Source organism: Haliotis rufescens, unplaced genomic scaffold (genome assembly GCF_023055435.1).
Source record: "Haliotis rufescens isolate VD_foot unplaced genomic scaffold, xgHalRufe1.0.p SCAF_12, whole genome shotgun sequence".
NCBI lineage: Eukaryota > Metazoa > Mollusca > Gastropoda > Lepetellida > Haliotidae > Haliotis > Haliotis rufescens.
Window position 1 is genome coordinate 13369570 of NW_025963802.1, and position 22525 is coordinate 13392094.

The following is a 22525-nucleotide window of genomic DNA, read 5'->3' on the forward strand; positions in this document are numbered from 1 at the left end:
GAGGATGAATGAGTGAGTGAGTTGTGTTTAACACCTCTTCAAACACTGTTTCAGTTAAATTATGGCAAGTCGCCATGGGGAGGAAACCCCAAAGTGACAGAGTGTAGGTGATTACCACTTTGTTGAAACTCAAACTGTTTTTCAGTAACAGACCAGCACTTGTGGGCTTCAACAAAGTGCCAAACCTATGAGATCTGCATCACTTCTAGCATCCCCCCACATTAAGCTAACACACTGTTATATAACTGGTATACTGTTCAAAACGGCATTAAACCCAACTCACTCTCTAAAACAAAAAAGGAGTGAGTGAGTTGGGTATAATGCTGCTTTTAACATAATTCCAGTTATATCACAGCATGTCAGCTTCATGTGGGAGGAAAGCCCAAAGTGATGTAGGTCTCAGACGTTTACCACGTCGGTGAAACCCACGAGCATGGGTATGATGCTGACAAACCTAGAAACAAAATTGGGGCGAACCGGGATTCGAACCCACAATAATAGGTTTCTGGCGTGCCCAAGGGACACAACTCTGCACAGCAAATCGCGGCGCCTTAGTCAATTGGGCCACCCGTGCCCCCAAAACAATATGGTGCTGACAGACCAGGGGGCGTAAGAATAGAAAGTATAGGCACGGACAACTGGGCTAACAACAGCCCCTTTTTATCTGAGGATGAAGAATGAGTATTAACATCAAACCTGGTTTGGCCACAAACGTAAACACTGCCCACTAGGCTAAGTCTCAAAATTATACAGACCTTGGAATATTCTAGCAGAGATTTTAACCAAGGACATTGGCACTGATACAAATGCACTGCAACCATACTTCCTATTCAGTTCAAGCTACCACTGTCACCACCAGACTACCACTGTGGCACCATCCTTGGACAAAGTGGAATGAATTATTCTACAGTAAAGAAGCAATACCAGGACACCAGAATACCCTTTCTTTGTAACCTTTATGACAAATGAACCCATTTCTGCCATCTGGTGTTTTTTATCTCCTCCTCCCCCCCATCCCTGGGGTAACAACTGATCTTTTCCAACATCTTAAAAGCTAAAAGCAAGGTCAAATCATTTGACATTTCGGGTCCAGAAATCTATCATATTTCTCAAATCTGTCCATACAATAAGCTCATGAATTATTCACAACAGACTTCCCTGTAAAACACAAGGAGTGAGTAGTGGTAGGCCTGATGATCACCTTCAACAGACAAGTGACCATAAAGCAGACACGATTCTCAGCTAAATGATCGTGTTCTAGGTGAAATATTCATTAATAACATTAAATATGGCTGCAATTAGAGGAGATTTACTTCTCTATTTCATTACCATACCACAATTAAACCTAATTACCCCATGTTTAAACTGGTTAGGCTTGAGACTGCACCTTAGTGCAGTATTACCAGTATGCAAAGTTTATTTGTTCTTTCCATTCGGTTGCCAAACTTGATCCATCCTATCTGATAACAATGTCTCTTCCATGACGCGACCGAACACAATACACTTAATTGTCACAAAAATGCTGTTTCTCTTCCATATTCTATCTATTAATCCTGCAAATGGGAGAACAAATTTGCCCTGCTTGATAAACAATAGTCTGTATGCGCGCTGTGCGGAGTAGGGGCGACACGGTGCATGATGCATCCGTGTCATGGCTCTGGTTTGTGTGTGAGGAGGACAAGCCTCACCTTCTTCTACCAAATGGAATTACTCCCCACCAGACAGTTCTGATTTTTATCGGCGCTCTCGGTGAAGCATGGAATCGGTAAACAAACGTGATGAATGGGACAGTTAATGAAGGCATATCATTTAGAATTACCACTATTCTTTCCATGGGTGCAATCACCAAAAGGAAACAAAACCATTTTCCACACGACTGCTTCAATATGATTTGGCTTTTAAGTGTAAGTTCAATGATTTTTGCCGAGATATTTGACTAGCCAACTCGTGTAAAAGCTTGCGGGAAAAAGTGTAATTTATTCAAAGTAATTTGACAATACGAGACACATATACCATCCAGGGAAAGAGGAAAAATTACTACCTTTGAGACTATTTATTGACAGCGTGTGGAACTAATTGCTGAATGATACACATCTCTTAGGGAAGCTGTACCTTGGGACCATGGAAAATGACACAATTTCTCCCGATCCCCAGCAATCGTCATGGTAACTGTCGGGATAAAATACTGGCGTGTTCGAAGCCTGTCATTAATCCCCAATATTTGGGTTGCCTTCCTTTGGCTTGCTTTTTCCTGTCGTGGATACTATCCATAAAGCAAGGCCATTGTCCACTTGGAGATGTTCGAATGACTGCAAACTTTCTGTTGTGGTATATTCAAAGAACGTGTTTAATACTTTAAGGAATAAACACATATGACCCACGATGCGTGCAACCAAGACAATTGTCCCCCTTTACATACTGGAAATATCAACATGAAAACCAGCAGGATAAAATGAATTATTCAACCATTTTCTGAAGTCCCAAAGAGAAAATTCTCTTGCAGAAAAAAAACAACACTTTGACTTGCTGATAATCAGTCGGAATAAAAACTCAAGGGACATTTCGCCTGAGTCATTTTGTACAAAGAGAAATCTATTACATGTTCTCTATTGGAGAACTTCAAAGGCCATTTCCTACCCCTGCCTTCCATTCTGCGAGCTTTTTCACTTTCTTGCTGCCAATGTAAGTTGATTAGAGACCTATTACATTTTTTTAAAAACATATAAAGAGAGCATTTATGCAAATTTGGATCTCTCCTCAATGTTACTGAGAGTGAATTTGAACAAAACTGTTTAAATAAATATCAGAAAACATTGACATGATATCAGAACATTGGGCATGGACAGTGTAGCATAATGGACATTAATCTTGGTGCTTCTGTTATGACGTTTGATAAATGTAAGACCTAAATGAAAGTTACATTTTAGTTGAACGGTAATCATTCATGGTGACTGCTTTGTCATTTAAAGTCACACTGCCCATTTTGATACAAAGAATCAAACACATCTGTCAATATTTGATTCTCTTAAAAAAATGAAGATAAAATTTCAGAGATTTCATGTATATCTGAGTGCGTCAGTAAAGGGGATTGTACGTCATAGTCCGTGAATTTTCAGCTTTATCAGACCATCGTGTGCATTAACTTCAGCGAGATAAAAAAATAATATATGTATGTCGCGTCAGCAATTTTTCAACTTCATGAAAGTAACCACAATATTTCATTCATAATTGTTTGGCGCAGTAGAGCAGAGGATTTATCTTAAATGGACTATCATAAATATATCATCTTTAATCAGTCTTCCCCAAAGAAGACAAACAAAAACAATATTCATGGATTTAAACGAAAATCACTGGGTTTTTTCAAAAGTGACAAAGATGGACACTTTATTTCATCCAAAATAAATGACATGGAATATTTTAGTTTTTAAATTTGAAAATGATATAACAAAACTTACAACTTATTTTGAAAACTTTTTACAGCTATTGAAATAGAACCATCAATCTTATCCTTGACAACCCTCTTCCAACAACAGCAAGTGCAATACAAGATATTGGATTTCATCCCACTGACTACAATGTGTTTGTCAGTCCATTTGTTATTGCTGAAAACATGTAGCTTCATCTCACTACCCATAATGCAATTGGGACAATATTAAGTGAAAGCGTGACCCTAAGTAGATCTTTACGTTCAGAAATACTGGCTTTTCGTGAGCGGTTTAACAAAGCATGGAGCACTGTTGCCTTAATTTGGAACGAACATGAAAGAAAGATATTTGGTGAGAAAAGGGGCGTCTAGGCAGCTATTACTTTCACAATAAAATGACCCGTGTATTACATGGTTTCTCTATATTCAATCCCTCAAAGCCCGTTTGCAGTTCTATCAAGTCCACAATGACACTGAAACATGCACACTTAAGCACGTGCCACTATTGTTTAAGTAGGGACAGAACCAAATGAGGGTGATTGCACTGGGTCCATTAATGGCCAATGAAGAAGAATACAAAGATCATTTTGTTACCAAAGTGACTCCATTGTCATTATCTATCTCACTTCGCCTCTGATAATCTCAGACGTGTCAATATTTGTATTTACTTAGGTATTGAATGAATGATAATATTGTGCCGAAATATTGCCATTTGCGTTTTTTACCTAATATACTGATATTGTTTGATAACAAAACAGAATACTGTTTACACAAATTTATACCCTGTAAGATATTAATTTATTACTATTAATAAAACGATGACAATGAGAGATTATTTAACGGTTAATAAGGAGACCTTTGAATCTCAACCTGGTATAAAATATAAATGTTTTTAGTTTGATATTAATCCATTCTGCGAACAAATGACCTTACTTTAAGCACATAAAAATCAATATAAAATGGTTCAATATTACATGCAAAGACATTAATACTAAAGAAATGTTCATCTTCGCTATCGTCTAGTAAGCTGAAGTGTGTGTTATCTGCCTATGAACCTGATGCAAATATCTACATAGTGATGATGAATCTATCAAAAGTCCTATGTTAACAACTGTTGAGTCGGTTGCTAGGCGAAACATCAATCCTGGCAAAGCTAATGATGGAACGAAATACAAACACCAAGAGCATGGGTATAGGCTGTCGGTGACACAAGGAAGAGAAATATTGTTACTTAGGTCATAAGTTGTCTTGTGTCTATGTTAACCTGTGGATCAACAAACCTTGGGTGAGAGAGTGTGACTGTAGACAGTGTGACTAGGTGTAACGTACCTATGTTAGAATGGACCCGCAAGGATTCTAGGCAAGAATATTGTACCCCACCAACACATGCCTATCATAGGAGACTAAACGAATCGAATGGTCAGGTTAAGTGACTTTGTTGATTGCATGTCAGTTGTGTGGATCGATGCCAGTGTTATCACTGGATTGTCTGACAGATTGCCGTCTTACAGCCGGAATATTTGAGTGTAATTTTGGAATTGGTACCGATTTGCTGCAGATTTTGTTCCTAATATTGGCCTCTGAGAAGTTCTAGATACTGGTGGAGTCTCAATTCAATTTCACTTTGGAATAAATTGTGCTGTACCCTTACCCATGAAGAAATATACCGGTATATCAAAATCAATGGACTGAAGCAGGGTCTGAAACATCTCAATTTAGCCACTATACTTTATGATGATGATGATGATGATGATGATGAGTCTAAATATATCTAAATATATATACATATACACATATATCTATAGATTTTTGATTTTTTTTCAAATTTTATCATTTTCTACTACAAATGGATACTTTTACCAGTATGAATATTTGTCAAGGCTATTGGTCAAGTTCTATTTTCTAACTCAGAAGTACTCCTGCACAAAGGTCAAAACAAAATCTTGTTGATAAAATTGGGATGAAAACAAAATCATAAATGCTGATGTCAAATTCCTTGGAGCAATCCACAAATCCAGGAATAAAGAATTATCTCTTGAAAGAGATTGGTAGGCCACATTTCAATACTCCAACGGCAAATACATCATGCCATGAATTGACCGATTTGGAACCCATTGGCGTATAAAAAGGCTTCTCCAATGATCTACAACCCTGATGGGAAAATTGATGTAAATATGGTAGCCATTGTTGTAAAGCGAGTTGTAATAGCAATAGTTGTGTGTGTACAACTCTGCTGAACAAAGCCACCATGACCTAGCAGGCTCATTAAGAGGTCACCGGTCGCCACAATGTCTGCAAATATCCAGCATGAGATCCATAGCTTAGCTTAACCTGCCGATATTTCTCTAATGATTGGGAAGAACTTGGGACTCCATGATCACAGAAGTTCCCTGACAACTGCGCCTTCCTTGATGCATTCTTACCGGGATACATAAGACGCAGATCAAGGGCAGGATGAGATGCATTCGCACATCAGACAAATTTCCTGAATATATCTATGGTATATATACTGATGGAAATGAAAGAGGGAATACTTCGTTTTAGACACAGTAAAATGATATGCTATCATGGGTTGCCAGCCTTGTCTACCAAATACGTGCTGGAAACGATGCACACAAACACATCTCAACATCTAATTCTGACGTGTTGAATTTGTATGCACACTATTTCAAATGTACTGACAGTAAAGCTTATTTCCCTATATGTTTCATTGTTCCCTTATACATGTTACAATGGCCATGGCCAGGTCCACAAACAAACAAATATTTAAGAAGTCAGATATTTTATTAATTTATATCCCTTCTCTTATCTTTTAAAAACAAAAACACTCTGACTATGAATATAGAGGGTCTTCAAGAGGCAAGTCAGTAAATTGAGGCACTAGAACATACTTAGCAGCGCCATGTGACCATGTGGCCATGATGGAACATGTTTCGTTTGTTTAACGATGCACAAGGCATTATTCCCGCAGCCTGTTCATTATCTAATCAGGACCAGACAATCCAATGATTGATATTATGGGCAACAGTCCACGCTGAGGTACGATGACAACCTTTCAACACTGTCATTGAGCCTAACCACACAACCAATTTGGTCACCTCTTACAGTCAGTACAGGGTGCTGTGGCCTAACTCTAACATGTACACCAAAGATATCATTCAACATGTGCATTTCTGTCACAAATGCAGCATTAAAATTGGCACTAGTCCTGTAGTCCTGCCAAACTGGCCAATATCATAAGGAAGACCCTTGAAGATCCGGGGTAGAATAGGTCTTCAGCAACCCATGCTTGCCGCATGTCATTGATCCCAATGGCGTGGATCGATGCTCATGATATCAATCTCTGATTGTCTGGTCCTGACTCGATCTTTTACAGACTGCCGTCATATAGCTGGAATATTGCTGAGTGCGGCGTAAAACAACAAACCAAACCAAACCAAACCAAACCAAAAAAACTTGTAGAAATTTGCCATTTTTAAGGGGTTTGCTATATGTTATCAGTGTAAGGCCTAGGGGACTAAAACTGTTAGTTTCTACTGCTAAAATACCAACAATCTGCCAATGACAATCATCTTCAACTAAAGGTTTGATCCAGACATTATATAGTCACGTGACAAACGAGAAAACAGTCCCCACTAACTGAGGATGCATCTTCCCCAAGATTGTAGAAGCATTGGGTGCTTGGTGACCTATTTTTGTGCCCACAACCTAAGCGGCTGTCCAAACTGTAAAGGTCCATGATCACTTCTACGTAATGAATCTTCATCACCCCAGTCAGGGATTACACTAGCTTACATCTGCACACAGCCCTTGGTCTGGGGCCCAGGGAGGATTACACTGATGCAGGGACACATCCCAGCTGGCTTCCAAATCCCAGGAAATAGGTGGAGGGGAGGTGGAATGGGGCTTAACGTCTTGTTCAAGTTTATTGCACCCTTACATAGCAACAAGCACGCACAGATGTATGTGTCTATGTATTTGTATGTGGCTGCTTGTACTAGTCTGGACTAATGCTGGATTCATAATGCTAGCGCACTGAGATACCATGCCAAAGTTAATGATATATATCCCATACAGACTCTGTGCCGACCAGTTCTTGTTTTAGCCCCTTAATGCCGAGCTCCAGGCAGGGTAACAAGTACCATCTTTTAACAACTTTTGGTATGTCGCAGCTGGGGACCAAACCCTATCCACTCTATCCACTACACTACACCATGGAGATGGTCTTGAAATAAGTGGAATCTCATCATCCTTGACATAGGGAGTAAAATGTACTTACCACTTTGTTTACGAATGAGACGAAGCCATAGCCTTTGGATTTCATAGTTTGTGGGTCTCTGATGATCTTGCAATCTCTGAAAGACAAAATAGGATATAACGTTTTTTCATGTGCTATTTTTCCATGGTAGAAACATGTAAAAAGACAATTTGATCAAGGAATGATACACTGCTTCAACAACTATGGAAACTTCCTGTCATATTCCCCATCCTGTCCTTATAGGTAACACAAGTTTCAATATCCCTTTACTAGTGTGGGTTACCCAACGTTCCCTTGTTCAAGATTGGATGAATTCATTTATGGATTATACTATATCTTTATTCTCCACATTTCGTATTTTGACACTTTCCCCAAATTATCATTAGGATAAATGATGATTTACTTGTTCTCCTTTCCTGAATTTGACTATGACAAGACAACCTTGACCTCTGTAGGGCATGTAGTTTGCATGAGCAGTTTGCATACTGTAGACTGTAGACTTATTGGAATTTTACAATAACTTTTTCAACTTCAGCCACAAAAAATTACCATATTTGACAGTAAATCTTTTGGAATTATGTAGTCCCGTCAAATTTGACCATTACTAATGACACCTCAACTCTCAGCAGAGATTGACATTACCAGAAACATTCAATCTTGGTACAATAATCTAATTGATACAACCTTTTTCTGCTTCAACATGTGAAACAGACTGTGAATACCAGAACAATATTTGCCCTAAACAACATTTAAATTGGATTTTATTTCAAGGATAAGGCATGACACTTTTTCAAACCTACATTTAGAACATTCTCCCCAATAAATTTACCATCCAATTTTCTTTCACCCAATCATAAATCATGGCTCCTTCACTTCTTGCTGTGACGTGGGAAAAGCCGTTTTATGCGGATTTTCACGATTATTTTTAGCATCCATGCACCCTCATAATTCATATCTAATATCCGACATTTTGGGAAATCATCTAAAACTAATTGACAAAGGAATAAATAATTATGCCCAAGAACAAGCTGCCTTTTGAGGAACTTATCGTCCCGGCATCAGCTCCATAAACAAGAGTTGGAGTTGACCATGTATTGATTGATCTCTAAAGACCAAGGAATGCATGTGTAGGCTCCCCACACAAGCGTATCATCCACCAGTGATAATATCAACATTTCAACAACATCATATCAGAGAAAATCTCACAACACATGGCCAGCTTGGTTTCAGGTAATAATGTGTAATTTCGGGCTCCGATGTCTATCATGGGGCTGTAGGCAGTTCTAATACAATGTAGATAGCGGGTTAATTGGAATAAGACCAGATTTCCATGAGAAAGTAGGGTCGACAGGGAAATGACTTATATCTGGTTGTCATGCCATGATAAGGACCCAGCATTCCTTCGATAATTAAGTTACAAGAACAGCCACAGTGGAACTGAACACTCAGTGATGACATTTGTAGTTATGTTGGCTGAATTATCATAACCTCGGGTGGGTATTAAGACTAACGGGATATTTGTGTTCATCATTTTGAAAATAGAGGAAGGGGGTATACATAAAAAAGTAGGACAATCATGTAGCTGAGTGGCCTCATGCTGTTTTAGTCTTTATTTTGAGATTTAATCCTGATAGCTAAACAGCAGGGCATTTGGTAATCCATGGGATCAGTTTGATGTGAACGTTCTTCCATCTTCTTATGTTTTCTAAACACCAAGTATCACCCACAGGAGCAATTACGAAAAAAAGAAATTCAACTGGTTTCTATTTTAGTCTTGTTCTCTCATCAAGAAAATTACACTGGCATGAAATTTAACAACAATCTTTTTCAAAGCCATTTTTTGTAAACATAATTTCTTAATTCAACCATAAAAAAATTGTTTTTATACGGAAAGAAACAGCAAAAATGTTTTTTCAACACAGGACTAGGAGGGATTGATCAGTAAATGAAATACAAACTGAGAGTCTGATGGCAATCAGCCCCAGATGCTTCTTCCACATAAGACCAACTCAAGTGAATCAGTTCCCCATCACAACAGATTGGGCGAATTGAAGAGTAATATTGATGCAATGGGAGACATCCCAACGTTTTTCGGAACCTACAATGAGACGACGTGAACGGAAACATGTGAACACTGATGTGAGTTCTCCATGTTGACCATAAACACCCAACAATGGCCTGCCCGGCCTCGGCAGTAACCCACCACTTTACAACCACCTTTCAAGACGGGCGGAGTGTAAAGACAATTTGCAGGGGCCTAACCGAATCAAATATAAATAAAAAGAATTGTTCTAGAGCGAACTGCCATGGCAAGGAAGCATAATAGGATCAATCATACAAGGTTATGTCATATTTTCCCCTCCACTGTCACATGAAAAGGTTTCACCGAGCAACACTCGTCCAGAAGTGTAATGGAAACTTCTCAAAGACAGCACATCAACCCGGGCTTACAGACTGAGCCCCTGACAGCAGGCATTAATACCGGGAGATAATAAATGACGAAAACCGCTCAGCTTCGATTGGACTTTATGAAAGTGTGCTGTGTCTTATTTCGATATTTTTAGTGTAATTGCCAATATGAAAACTGCATAAATGGAATTGATGTTAAACTTTACAGCTCCGGCTCAGTTCTGTAATCAAATTTTTAACAATATTTCGCGAGTTATAAAGTAAATCTGAATGGCATTAGGTTAATTCAGAATATGATAAAATGTTGATAGATTGTCTTCCAAGTTTGTGGAGAGGAAAATACGGACCGCCATTCCTTCAGGTGATCTGTTCCTATTAGGTAGCATGTATCATGTGACTCAAAGCCCTCCAGTCTCGGGAACAAGACGTTCTATTGTTCAGGAATGTGGTGATTTGAGTCTGGTCGGTTCCTAATACACTGTGCTTGACTGTAAATGATTAAACACTGAAAGAATCGATAGTATGCTGAGGTTCCAAAATCTTGTTTTCAAATTGAAAGAAATAACAACGTGATCATCATCTTCCCAAGCATCCAAAGTCCTCTTGGGGTCTGGTGATGCCAGGCTTGGCTCACTATGGGAGTATTGATTTTGGACTGGGCTGGCTGAGTGAGTGAGTGAGTTGGATTTAGTGCCGATTTGTACAAGGATTGTTCATACACCAGGGTGACCCAAGTGAAAGTTAGGTCCAATCCTGCTTTGAACAGTATTTCAGTGATATCACTGCATGATAGTTTTAATGTGGGAGGAAAGCCCGAAGCAGTGCAGGTCTTTGATGTTTATGAGCACAAATGTGTTGTCGACAAACCAAGAATCATAATCAAGGCAAATTTGGGATTTGATATGACTTAGGAAGGCATCTGTATTGTGATTTGCAGCAGTGATGACTGGTCCACCTCTGACCCTTTTGCTACCAGTCACATGGCATACAGATGGAGCCGATAGTGTCTGGATGATGAGTGCACCCATTAACCTTTGCGCATGCTTCTGGAAGGAGGGAGGGAGGGAGGTTCCATACCCTTTGCATGTTTGGGACACAGGGAGGGGCACATTGTACCCACATGGGGATTCAAACTCTGTTTTCAGTTTGATAAGGGAATGCTTTAATAGCAGGCAGCTTGAGAGACAAATGGTTGCATGAAAATCACCAAGATGGTGGGATAATGATTTGGAATAAGATAAAAGCTGACTGATAGGCAAATTTGTGTGAAAATAGACTTAACGTATTCTCTTTCTGGTAATATCTTTATTAAACCAAATTTTATGCTACAGGACTATGGCTCACTGGTGAGGACTCCTTTCAAATAAAGATAGACCTGTCTCCATGGTCTGGTGGCCATTCCTCGTCTTGATCTAGACCCTGAAATTAGTGCCCTGATGAATCTGAAATGCTGTCGCTTTGATAAGGGTAACTTGATCGCTCTCAATCATCATATTGCACAGTCGAGGAGTTAACTTTGGTTAACCATACAAAGGAGTCATGATACGAAATGTATGTTCTGGAATACACTGAGCAAATTTATACGAACAGTAACACACTGCTATAATTTTTCTTTACAAGTCCCTTTTTGATGATTGTTACTGCAAGTCACCGCCAATACATTATCGTTGACGGAAAAATGGTTGATGAGTTGTGTTAATAGTTCAGTAAGTACCAATTTATGAAATGATATGAATTGTTTAGCTGAATATTGCTAGTGGGGACGGACAGCTGTGGGGTGAAAACATTCTTCATGCCAAGCACCCACGATCATAGGTTTCTTGCACGCAAAGAGTAGCAGCTCAGCAGAGCAAAGTGTGGCACCTTAGATAGTTCGGTAACCCTTGAGCCCCCAAAACATTTGTTTGTTGTTTAACGCTGCACTCCGCAATATTCCAGTTATATGATGGCGGTCGGTAAATTCTAACCCAGATCTTCACTGGGTCCCAGTAATATGATGATGGGCCTGAGCACAGCTGTACACTCAGTAAGTGCAGTAGGAGTCCCTTCTGAGAATAGCACTCCGACCCACAGCCTCCAGCGTCCCACACATGATTCACCATGAAGTCCAACAGCCCAGCAGCGAGCAACTATCCTTGAAACAACTGCCAACTACTTTCCATGACAAGAAACACTATCCCAACTTTTTGTCATCAAGGAATACAAATGTGAATACTTCATGAGTTTTGTTCCAATAAACCCCAAAGATTCAATCTGCAGTTGTTGCCCCATGGTTAGGCAATATTGAGATGAAATATTCATCACAATTCGCCAACGCATCCTGCTGTAAAACAACCTAACATCAAAAGAGTATTCTGTGATTACATATACTTTTTCCAGCTGTTACTAGCGGAACAATAGCCCTGCTTGTATTGTCTCATGAATAAGGGCAGGACAGTAACACACTCCACCATCCATCATCAAATTCTCATCTTCTTTTGTTTTTATTTCCTTTTCCTAGTTTTGGTTCAAGAATCTACACCTCCTGAAAAAAGCTGTCAAGATGGGGTCCCCAGTGGATTGTCCTTTCTCAGCGTAACGCCTACTGCACGAGCAGCAAGATACAAAAGCTTGTTCATGTTACTTAAAAATAATCCCTTCCGTATTTGAAATTAACTTTTCTGTACTTGCTTCAAAAGAGTCACAAATAATGATAACAAAAATGACTTACAATGGCAAGAAAACAAGGGTCAAAGAACATCATCAAACAGATAGATTTTGTACAGGTGATGAATAAGACTATATAGACATATAACAACAGTTTATCAATGATACATAACCAGGAGTACATCTTCTAAACCCTTATCCCCAGTTGTCTGAGGCGCAACAATTCTCTGTGCAGAGTTAAGTTCCTTGGGAATGCCAGAAACCTATAATTGTGGGTTTAACGCCTGGTTCACCCAAAATATGTTTCTCGGTTTGTCAGCACCATACCCCTGCTCGTGGGTTCACCGAAGTGGTGAACGTCTGACACCTGCATCACTTCAGGTTTTCCTCCCATGTTAAGCTGACATGCCCTGATTTAACTGGAATACTGTTAGAAGCAGCATTAAACCCAACTCACTCACTCACTCTCAACCCTTTTAGTCTATGCCTTGATCCAAATAAAACGAAGCATTGAACCTTTGAAGATTCAAGCATTATTACCTTTTGGAAAAGAATGCTACAGCCACACAAGTTCCTTCTCCTTGAGGGCATTGATGTATTCAAGCGGATATTGTGGGATCAGTGGGACTGTAGTGGATAATAAACGACTCAACTTATTACAGGGATAATCTAACACGTTTTTTGTTTGTTTGTTGTTTAACACCACACTCAGCAACATTCCAGCTATATAATGGTGGTCTGTAAATAATCAATTCTGGACCAGACAATCCAGTGATTGACATCAAGAGGATCGATCCATGCATTTGGATACGATGACATGCATCAACCAAGACAGGGAGCCTGACCACCCAAACCCGTTAGTCGCCTCTAACGTCAAGCAGTCACCTTTTATGGCAAGCATGCTTGCTGAAGATCTATTCTAACCAACTTTTTCATAATCTCACTTTTCATTTTTCTGTTATGAATTTCCAAGTAATAATTTTCAGTAAAAACAGCAATAACTTAGCATTACTTCACAAATGGATAACTACTATCACCGAGAAACGTTTGCCAATAGAAAGCCTCTAGGACAACCAACAGCCAAATATGCAGTTTTGCTGTATCTTATCAAATATTCATACTGAACTGACAGCTGGTTCCATTTATTAGAGATGGCTTCTGGATGCATCTATATTCATTTCCCACAAGAAATCAAGTAAATTTCATTTCATATTGCTAAATGATGTGGACATATTTCAGCTTCCCGATGGACCTGCCTCTATCCACTCAAATAACATTTGGACAAAAACACAACACGTTTTCCTCTTTCATACGGTATTGAAAATGCTCGACACCAAATGACAAGTGTGATATTGCTTCCAAATGGTCACAACATATTTGGGATCTAAGCACACTGGCTCATATGTCAAGAAAAATGTGTTTTCTTTGTGTACAGTTTTGTATGAACAAGATGTTTTTTATCAACTGGGAACATGACGAAATGTTATTTTAATTGTTACTACAATCACATCAAATTACTGTTTACTTTCATCTGATAACGCTTCAAAGCTGTCTTGTCTAAGAATCTCATGCAAAACTGATCACATCTAGTCATTTTTATCGCCAAAAAAATCCAATTTCCTTGGACAAGTAAGGCAAAAATACCCCTTTGGAAATTCATTTGATTAAATCCTTCAAATTATGGCTCAATGGAAAAAGTATCTGCCATGACTTGCCCTGGTTTTATGAAGTGTAGAGACTCCTGTGTGCCAAGGCTGACAAACACGATCACTGGCCTAACTCTTTTTTAACTTGTCAGCAACCATTGTCCCAATACACCAGACCACAAAGACAGGAGACATATAAAATGCAAGCCATCAATACAACCAAAACCATTTCTTTAAAGATACGATACCATATTGAATGGTAGGAGATTAGTTTTTCCTGTTTCGTTCATGTTGCTCGATTAAAATATTTTTTTCCAATCATATTCACTGCTCCCTCACAGACTCGTAGCAAATTTGATAACATCAGCCATACTCTATCGATGAAAGAGCTGAAATTCACACTCGTGCATATCAATCATTCATACATGAAATAAAATATGATTTTCACACTGTTTTATCGTCAGCTATTCATCTCGACCAAGAATATGGAGCCAACTCAAATTTGCAACAATCAGTTGTTGGAAGGGGTCGAAATCAACCATTCCTTTAGGTTCAATGACAAGGCAGCACAAGCCAAATTTTATAGATTGAGGACTGCAAACCTGTATGAAATGAGGAAGCCATCACTCAGGCCTGCTTTTGTTCATTGCTTTTTGTAAATAATTCGCAACCATTCGGCTACTTAAACTTAATTAAATTTGGCCAAAAACTAAAAATGATCTATGCATACATTTTTTAAGTTTGAACTGATCCTCTTTCAAAATGTGTCACCTGAGGGAACAATTTGTTGTAATGAAATTCCTTACACTTTGAAAGGAAAAATATTGGAAGTTAACGATAATAATTTTCTTGTATTGCGTGTAGAAACTTCTGCGCAAAGTGCACAAACTTGCTCTAAAAACTGAAAGGGATAAAAAAACACACCAGAAAACCATCTTGTCAATTCAGAATTTCTAAGTATAGAACAAGTAAGCTGCTCCTATGTATGCCTGGAGTACTTCTGAACTGCTTGCATGGTGCATCAATATCGTTAATAAACCTTTGAAAGGCAAGTTTAACTTGTTTTTGTAAATAACTCTTAAAACCAGGACTTTTCAACACATTTTCACATTAACCAGAGCTCAATAAGCCATTCATAAGTCATTTTATTTGGTAGATTTCTTTACAGATTCTCGAAACTACAGCCGGTTTTCTGAATAATTGCAAAAATTAATCATATACCATATTTAAGTTTACAATGATTAAGAAGAGACATTCCTTGTATTGTCTCCTTGCTCTTAGACTCTGTGATCTTTCAGATGGATTAGCTTTGTAATATGATCATTGCAAGGGAGAAAACAAGTCTAAAAATTTGAAGAGGAAGAAGTAATTTTGAAGGCGTGTGCCATGTTCAGCAATACTGAAGCAACAGAGGGTTGGAAATCACATGTCTTGTGTGACAAGCGATTGAACTAACTATAGGGTAACCGACCAAAAAGAAGATACAATCTCAAATCTCACAAGTGATCCTGTTTCAATGAATTTATATATATAGCAATATGGCATTTCATTGAAACCACAAACTTCAAAGGAGAAAGGGGCTGGCACATGTCAGTCAAGAATCTGACAAATTCCCTGTCTAAGTGTTCTCTTGCCTAGCGCCAGATCTGCAGCTGGTTAGTATCTGAGAAGACTCAATAAAAATATCATCTAAGTCTACTGCTACCAAACACTCCGTTTTCATCCTCTTGCTCGCTATTTTTTGTCTTCAGGAACATAATGACAGTACTTAGCTTGTCAATCACAGACATACTTGCAAAGACATCATCCCTTTTATTCCAACCTCTTGGATGGGTTGTTTTCTACTGGGTCGTAAGTTCAGATTTCATCCTGTAGCAAGAACTCATTTGCTTTGGATGCCAGCTGCTGAACTGGCAAAGGATCAAAATATCATTGCTTTACCAGAAAGTGAAGTGAGTGAGTGAACCATGTTTCTTGCCATTTTCAGAAATGTATGGACATGAAAATAATTTGAGAATGAATGTATTAACCGTTTGTACTGTATGTGGAGTGAGTGGTAGTCCTGCATCAGCACCAGCTGTATGTAACAGAGGCCAGTGATTGCTGTGTTTCAACAATTGTAGCTCAACATAGGAAAATTTAAGAGTTGTCCCCCTTGCCCGTCTACCACCCAGTACCCTTTAACCTCATCTTTAATTGGGAACCCGCTTCACCGATCTATCCCTTTAAATGTGTGATCATTGGGACACCTTAAACCCACTTCACCGATCTATCCCTTTAAATGTGTGATCATTGGGACATCTTAAACCCACTTCACAGGTCTATGGTGGGGGTGGGGGTGGGGGTGGAGGAGTGGGGTTTTGGGAGGTGATTGATAAACAAGACTATTTTGCAAATATATCTTCATCCACCATCTGAACAAACCCAAACACTGTTTAATATGAACTATCACAGGTATTGTGAAACTGACTTTGCAAAATAGTAAACTTAAGTCATAGATTAAGGTTTTATACAATATTTCAACCAAAAGCTACTGACACTGATATTAACAATGCATCACAATATACTGAGAAAGAGAATCCATTCAAAGCATGGTGACCTTGTGTATTCAACTTGGAGAATACCAACCTTTAACGAAACCATTTAGTTGTCAATATAGAAACAATTAAAATACATGACACATACAAGTTTTTCTTTTCAAAAACAATCAAAAAGTGATAAAATAAAATGTGTTAGTAATCTTAAATATTGAAATATTAAAGAAAACATGCTGACTTGTCTGAAGATAGTGACAACATTGATTGGAAAGAGAGTAGATATTAATATGACCCAGTAAAAGAAATGTCCTCTTGATAAACCTACACATGGTCTAAAGTCCACGTCCCCTTCAGTTTCATGGAAAATTGTTTAGATCTACCAAATATGAATAAACGCAAAAGAAAGAGTGAGTGACTATGGTTTTACCCTATTTTAAGCAATACTGCTTTTACAGCAAAATCATGGCAGGGACACCAGAAATGGGCTTCACACATTGTACCCATGTGGGGAATTGAACCTGGACCTTCAGCATGACGAGCGAATGCTTTAATCACTACGCTAATCAAACCGCCCGTTAAAAGAAAGAGCATAATATATCAAATTTGAAAAGTCAACTGTGATACAAAAAGTATTTTGATTTAGTCAAACATAATCTACCCAAATAGAATCAAAGAAGAAGTAAAATATATATCCAATTTAAGTTGAGTGTTAAATTTGAGCAAAGTAGGATTTTGGCAATGCAAATACTTTAAAAAAATAAAATATGAAAAAATGACAAATTGCTAAAAAAAATGTTAGTAGAAACAAGACTATTCACAGGACAAGTTCATCCTGATTTTATATTGCATCAATCGTCTGACACTGAAGGCACTCAAAAACAAATTTGAATTCGACACACGGAGGTTGGCAAGCACTCTCGCAGCATGCTGTGCCGCAACGTAAGTGGTCCTTCACAAGACAAGGCGACTTCATCTACCATGAGGGAATATTGAGGTTCGACTGGCCTTTGTGCTTCCGGAACCCGCATCATATTGCCAAGAAAAATATGACCAAATCATGCAACAATGTCTCCGAGGAACTTATCAGCCATTCGGAACTGTAAGCTATGTGTGTGAAAAAGAGGTGGCGATCAGTAAAAACACTGCATCACGTTAGGGATGGGAAGTCATTTCTATCAATGCTGGTTATTCAAAGACCCCCATGGGAAGAATTACCCAAATTTGTTTCTTCTCTCGCTCATGATTCTGACAAGTCTGATGTCAGCATCGAGGCTTGATGTGTTTTATGCTGACGAACAAAATGGACTCAATGGACTCAATGGACGAAACCTGACACACTCTCTACATCCTGTTTCACCTCTATCAGTAGGTTAGTTGTGAAATCTTAAGGTGAACTGTTTTTCAAAGAATAGTTTCTTTTGTTAAGAGGCCTGAACTTGTGGCCTATTTGCACAACTTCAAGTCACTTTTTGAAGTGATTGTGACAACTTTCAGTTTTAAAGGGTAACATAATGTCATTCCTTGACAATGAGTGTTATTTTTTATGTACGCAAAGTCGTACTTATATTGTTCCTGTTGGAGGCTGGTAATAAAAACTAGGAAAAATTCAATAAACTTATACGTATTGTCTGTTCAGTTATGATATATCTACAGGCAATACTTCCAAACTAGGAATCCTTATGAAAAACAAAACTTTCCATTTCATTCCTACCAATCAGCAATCTCATCAGTCGACCAATTGATTATGACGGGAAAGAAGACGCATTCCATTTGCAATCGTTGCAGGAATATCTTGAACACAGAACGCAGAACTCCACTGAGAATACCTTACGCCTACTACCAAGTTAGAAAGCAGTGTTGCAATTCCCACTGGCAATGGAAAAGAGTTGCAATAAAATTTTGACCTTCTTAGTAGCAATAATTACTAGATCTATAGATCTAAAGAAGAAAATTAAGAGAATTTGGTGTTTGTTAGTGACATAGACTGAAGAAAGAATGTTTTTTCTAAGTGAACACAGACTCAGCTCAATGTGTGAGGGTTGAACTGAATTAATGTGTCTCATAATTACAGCCTCTCAAGCCTCTGAGCCAAGTCTTATGTATCAAAGTTTTACAAAATAAGAAGTGGAATGGCTGACATTAAAAGCTCCAGTCAGGATTTTTATTTTCCAGCAATCAAAACATAATAAAGTTTTATTCAAATATTCAGAATTGATTTCCAAAGTTTAAGTTTTTCTTAATGTCAGCCATAAATATTCGGTAAAATAACAAAAAATAGGAAATTGGAAAAAAAGTTAACTTAAATGATGTATATACATTTTCAAAAAACACTAAAATTGAAAAGAGGAATAATAAAGAATATATGGAAAAAAGAAAAGGAGTGAAAGGCATACATGGCCGCGGGAACAAAGTAGCGCTTTTGGGGTTGGTAGTAGACAGGGCCAGTTCACGCTGGGGAAATCTGTTAAGTCAGGAAATAATCATTAACACCTCACTGAGTGAGTGAGTGAGTGAGTGAGTGAGTGAGTATGGTTTTACGCCGCTTTTAGCAATATTCCAGCAATATTACGGCGGGGGACACCAGAAATGGGCTTCACACATTGTACCCATGTCGGGAATCGAACCCGGGTCTTCGGCGTGACGAGCGAACGCTTTAACCACTAGGCTACCCGACCGCCCCAACACCTCACTGAGAGTGAGTGAGTGAGTGAGAGTGAATTGGGTTGAAAGCAACTCTTAGCATTATTCCAGCCACATCACACAGCATGGGACACTAAAAATAGGCTTCAAACCCAGGTTTTGGCGTGAGGATTCAAAACTATAACAATCAGGCTATTCAACTGCCCTTATAAGTATCTCAGTCATTTGATGGTAAAACCTCAGGGTGTAATCTGTAGCTGCTTATTATACTTAGAGTTCCTTAACAACACTTGGTGAATTCCACCAAGTTGTCTTTGCTACGACAGTCGCAAGTCAGAGCTGTGAGTTACGGCAGTCAAAGCAGGTGTTTGTGGAGCTGGGCCATGTGCGAAGAGTGTATTTTGTAAGTTGGCAGTAAATATACTATCAAAACCAGTTAAGGACCACCTGATTCTTTCATATTACCATATATACTACCGACGTAATAAGCGCCCACGGCGATATTTGCTAATATATTGGCTAGTGAAAAATTCCAATTAGCACCCCTTCCGATTGATCAATGTACACAACACTTAGTTATTCGCGTATAATACGCACTCGTGTCTTATATGCACCCTTAATTATGGGCAATTAAATTCTGGAAAAATGTATCTCTCGTATATAAATATTTCAGACTGTAAGCATAAACCACAAAATTTATCTTTCAACTCTGTTTTTTCCCCACCAAAATAATATTCTAATAAGAGCCCCCTATTTCTAATTTTGAGAGCACCCTGGGCGTTTTTTATTTGAATACGGTATATCTGTCATGGCATGACAGATTACTTACAGTAATAAGAAAATATCTGGTGATCCTTAACTTTTCTTGAGTAGCACATTAGAATGTCATTTTACAACACTGATGCATGGGTCTCTCAGTACATCTCGTAATCTTTGGTTGATTTAATGCTGAAAGAACGAACAAGACATCTTGTATATGGGAGCCTTTACTCAGGCTTTAATTGAGTTTAATTGATTGTTGTTTAATGATGCAGTCAGCAATATTCTAGTTTTATTCCAATGCCTTTATCTAATGAAGAGTGGATGAGGCCAGCCAATCATTGAAAGCATGAGCATAGATCCACATCATCACGATGCCACAATAGTTAGAGAGCCTGACCACTGATCCAAGTTGGTCATAGGTTATTAGGGAACAACTGTACCCTAGAATCCACACATTCTGCATTGAGACCAAAAAAAATAAATTATGCTCTTTAAAAAAACAACATAACTATTTTAATTTTGATAACTGCCCATTTTGAAAATATCACCATCTGAGAACCAAATGTTCATCCATTTTTTCATCCTAATATAACTATCTCACTTTTCCTAAAACAGAATTCATATCCTTTCGGTACAGCAAAGGCTAAATTCCCAATCAATACTTGGAACACATTGTATGTTCACCAAGACCATCGGTAATATACAGTAATATACAGTAATATACAGTAACATACAGTAAAATTCAGCAAATCGATACATTCTGCTAAGGTGGGATATGTTATTTATACACTAACTGGGGCTGCTATTTGCTGTAATTTTGTCCCCGTTCAAGAAATGGACTCCAATGAAAAAAATAATTCATGAGAGGTTCTCAAAATATGAAAATAGTGCTGCCGTCCGACATATGTGCACAGGGAACATTTACTTCCTTTGATGTACCCCATTATCTCTACACTGTGTCATGGACAGAGATTAACAGCAAGGAAATTGCTTAATGCTGGAGACAAGAGTTGGAGATGATTTGCCTCTGTGGGAAGACATGATCTGGTTACAGTATGTAGGACATCACCTTTGCCAGCCCAAGGTCATCATCATCTTGCAAGGTATCCCAACTCAGAACACGGGTGCTGCAACCACTTGAACTGTAAGCCCTACGCTCAGTGTATTTCTTGGTAATGTGCACATGCTTGGCTTAAATATTATCCTGATTACCAGTGGTCCCTTCCCCACTAAAAATCAATGGCAAGTCTATTTCCAGGAACATAGCGGAACCCCCCGAGAAAGTTTGGAGGATCGGCGCTCATCAGCTAAAAGCAAAGATCGCGCAAGTCTTGGGAATACATCGCATTCTCATCAAACTTTTATTTCCCTTGTGCTGAACTAGTCTACCGAGTGGTCTGAAATTATGACACCCTGGGCACCGAAATTGATTATGCTCGGACTACAATTAAATCCACACAAAAGAACAAACTCATGTCACTTGTTGCCAACTCCCTGGTCTATGGAAAAGGTATCTGCAATTTTGGTCATAATCGAGCTTTGGGATCTCGAAAAACATCCTTTAAGTCTCAAGGGAACGATCAGGAATAATTTTCATTTTATTTGCAGCAATTTCTAAGAGAATTATAAAGTGCGATTTTCAGGATAAATGACCCCTGCCTTTAGAGCTCTTAATGTCTATTATATAGACTCCCCTTTCTATCAACTTTAATTAAATTTCCTGCAAACTTGTGTGTGACAAAGACTAGTGGTAGTCACAAGGTGCATGGGAGTCTTATGGAACAATTCCTTCCTTTCAGACACAGTAATTTGGTCTTCACCTTTGCAATACATGCTGTACTTGATAATGGAGTCATATGGGATATACTAATGGCCCCATGGGTAAAGTGTTTGCTCGTCACACCAAAGACAGGGTTCAGCTCCAAAAATAGGTTCAATGTTTGAAGACTAATCAAAGTAGATAATAATGATAGCAATGTCAAACCTCACTAACTAGTAATAAAGGGAGGTCCCCCAACATCCCCCCCAATTTTCTTGTTTGAATCTCTGAGGATTGATCTTGTTAAATGTATATTCTTTCATGGATTCCTAAGTATACATGTTCAAGATAGGAAATTTGTGCAAAATCTAGCAACTTCAATGACATAAATGCCACAAAGAGTGAGTATGGTTTTACGCCGCTTTTAGCAATATTCCAGCAATA

General features: G+C 38.5%; 1 protein-coding gene across 10 annotated transcripts in view; it reads right to left on the reverse strand.

The window, feature by feature from the left end:
* Nucleotides 1–22525, reverse strand: part of LOC124142022 (nucleolysin TIAR-like) — a 224825-nt gene that overhangs the window by 33223 nt on the left and 169077 nt on the right. For all 10 annotated transcript variants that reach the window (XM_046510251.2, XM_046510253.1, XM_046510249.1 and 7 more), the window contains one exon: nucleotides 7704–7779. In XM_046510251.2, coding sequence (XP_046366207.1) covers nucleotides 7704–7779 — 76 coding nt within the window. The remainder of the gene's footprint in view (nucleotides 1–7703; nucleotides 7780–22525) is intronic.